At 36.3% G+C, this 2,398-nt stretch overlaps 1 protein-coding gene across 1 annotated transcript in view; it reads right to left on the minus strand.

Moving 5' to 3' along the window:
• LOC109840711 (nifU-like protein 1, chloroplastic) overlaps positions 367-2,398 on the minus strand; it is an 8,413-nt gene continuing 6,381 nt past the window's right edge. Inside the window, 2 exon segments of the mRNA XM_020409454.1 lie at positions 367-785; positions 869-1,008. Coding sequence (XP_020265043.1) covers positions 597-785; positions 869-1,008 — 329 coding nt within the window. The 3' untranslated portion in view covers positions 367-596.

Raw genomic sequence — 2,398 nt, forward strand, 5'->3', positions numbered from 1 at the left:
AAAAACGCCATTTTTTGAGGCGTTTTTGGGTGAAAACCTGCTATTTTCTGACAAAATGGCAAGCTTTCACCCCAAAACCTTCTCAAAAAACAGCATCCAAATGCGCCCTAATGCTCTTGTGATCAAATTTTGATAAAGCTTTTCTTTGAGCTGTTAAATTGAGGGGGTAACACTGTTGTGATCACAATTTGATAAAGTTTTTCTCGGGGTTGTTGGACGTAATCTTCGTGAAATTTGTGTACAAAATTTATATTCATATCATCCAAATCTAATGTTTTATTTTACAGAAGACCAGATGTCGCGATTAAGAAATAGAAAAGACCAGCTTTTTCCTCGCATGTAATTTATCATTGACAATACTTTAGATATCAAAGAACCACCAAACCAGCACAAGCTAATAACAAACCAATTCAAGAGCCAATACAGATCAAAGTTTCAGTTTTGCTGCAAAAATTATGAACACAAACCATGATTTCAGCATCACATGCAAAAAATATGAAAATTTACTTAATTTTTGACAAGAGATAAAATCTCACAGGTATCAGGTATGTATAAGGTATAACCATCTATAGCTACTGAAAGCACTCCAGCTCGGTTTAGCTGGTAAATACGACATTCACAATTTCTGGAAACCTCTCCTTAATGGCTGCTCTGATTCCTGACCCAATCGAGTCGGGCCCCACATATCTGACGTGGCAATCCCCGCCCTCTATAGAAACCACGTCAACACTTCCGCCATAGTTTTTAATGGCAGGTCTCAGTATGTCCAAATGCCCATTCACAGCCTAAAATCATAGGGCGTCTATAATCAGTAAACCACCAAAAACAACTTGATCTTTAAGAGAAGATGAAGTGCTGGTGTGCTCACCTCAACTGTAGTGAGTGCATTTTGTGGGTCATCAGAAACTTGGCGGATATCTTTGATTGCTTCCCCGAATTTTTCCTTCAACACTTTCTCGATTCCCATTTTCATGGTTGTGGTTGAACTGGGACAGCTTCCACATGCTCCTGTTGATCAAAGCTTCAGTGCCAATCAAATGAAGAAAACTAAGCCAAGAGCAGATCGTACTTTTTCAGCGGATTCCATAGAGGGCCCTCTATAGAATATAATATCTAGAAGGAGATTGCTTCTTATGAAACGTCCAGCACAGATTTTAAAGTTGATGATTGTAATAATACAATAGTCTAATTGCATGACATAGCGATCGTGATCACATTGATCCAATACTCTAATTATGCTAAAATATTATACAACGATTGCACTGTTTTAGAATTTATAGCGGGAAGCGTGTTACGATCTCCTTCCTCCCTAAATGATTTTATACATAGGGATCTCTATAGGATGTTTTCCCGAATAATTGAGTTCCAAATCATGATTTGAAAAGTTTGTTTCTTTAATGTTCCCTTATGGTTCTACCCAACCTTGTATTTCCGTATACCTTATTTGTTCCTTAGCAAGCTTAGTAAAAAGACCATTTACATATAAGATAAGATAAGATAACAAAAGTGCTATTTACATATAAGATCTGACTTTACTGCCAAGTCATATGGGGCCAGCATACTAATACTAATAGCACTGAATAATTTAAATTCTAACAAGCTTTTACCGTCATAAGAGAGTATTTCAAATGACAATGCAGGTCCTTTGTAGGACTCTGGCCTCATTTTGGACAGTATGATTATTGAGCAATTATCTCATACCGGGATTGTCTCCAACAAATCTAAATATTTGCATGTGACTTTATTGAATCAAAAGGAAATTGACAATTAAAAAACAGTGTACGTCAGTGATCAGCAATGTATCTGAACATCAGTAGGTCTTCTAGATAATTTAGCATTACACAAAAAGGTAGATCCTATATGATTTACTGGAAGCATCTGAAACTGTTACATATAGATGAAGCTTACATGTAGGCTCCAAATTGTACCCTGTACTCTCTATCACCAACAGGGACAAAGAAAATGGTCCTATCAATTCAACTAAAAAACCCCAGCGATCAACTCGTATACTTTTGTCTATAAAGAATTCCCTTTGGAATTCCTGTAAAAGCAGCAGCCTTGATTCTGACTTTCACCAAGGCTACAGTTAACTACATTTTTCAAATTCTTTAGAGTAAGATCCTTTAGGTTCATAATTTTCATTCATTTCCTCATATCAATATCATAAATGCGAAGCAGCTTTAAGGCTCAATTTTCCTTTTAAGAAATCGCACTTACTATTTGATGTTGCCAGAACCATATACTCTCAAAAAACAATTTATTATCAGATATAATCTTCATTAGAACTAATTTGTCCCAATTCTTCTTGGAAACATCTTGAGAATTATGATGAATGAATGCCTACGCTACAAGGACACTCCATCTAGTCTCCTGTATCCGTGTCCGACACTTCCAGTAT

This window comes from Asparagus officinalis, chromosome 5, assembly GCF_001876935.1.
Source record: "Asparagus officinalis chromosome 5, Aspof.V1, whole genome shotgun sequence".
Classification (NCBI taxonomy): Eukaryota; Viridiplantae; Streptophyta; class Magnoliopsida; order Asparagales; family Asparagaceae; genus Asparagus; species Asparagus officinalis.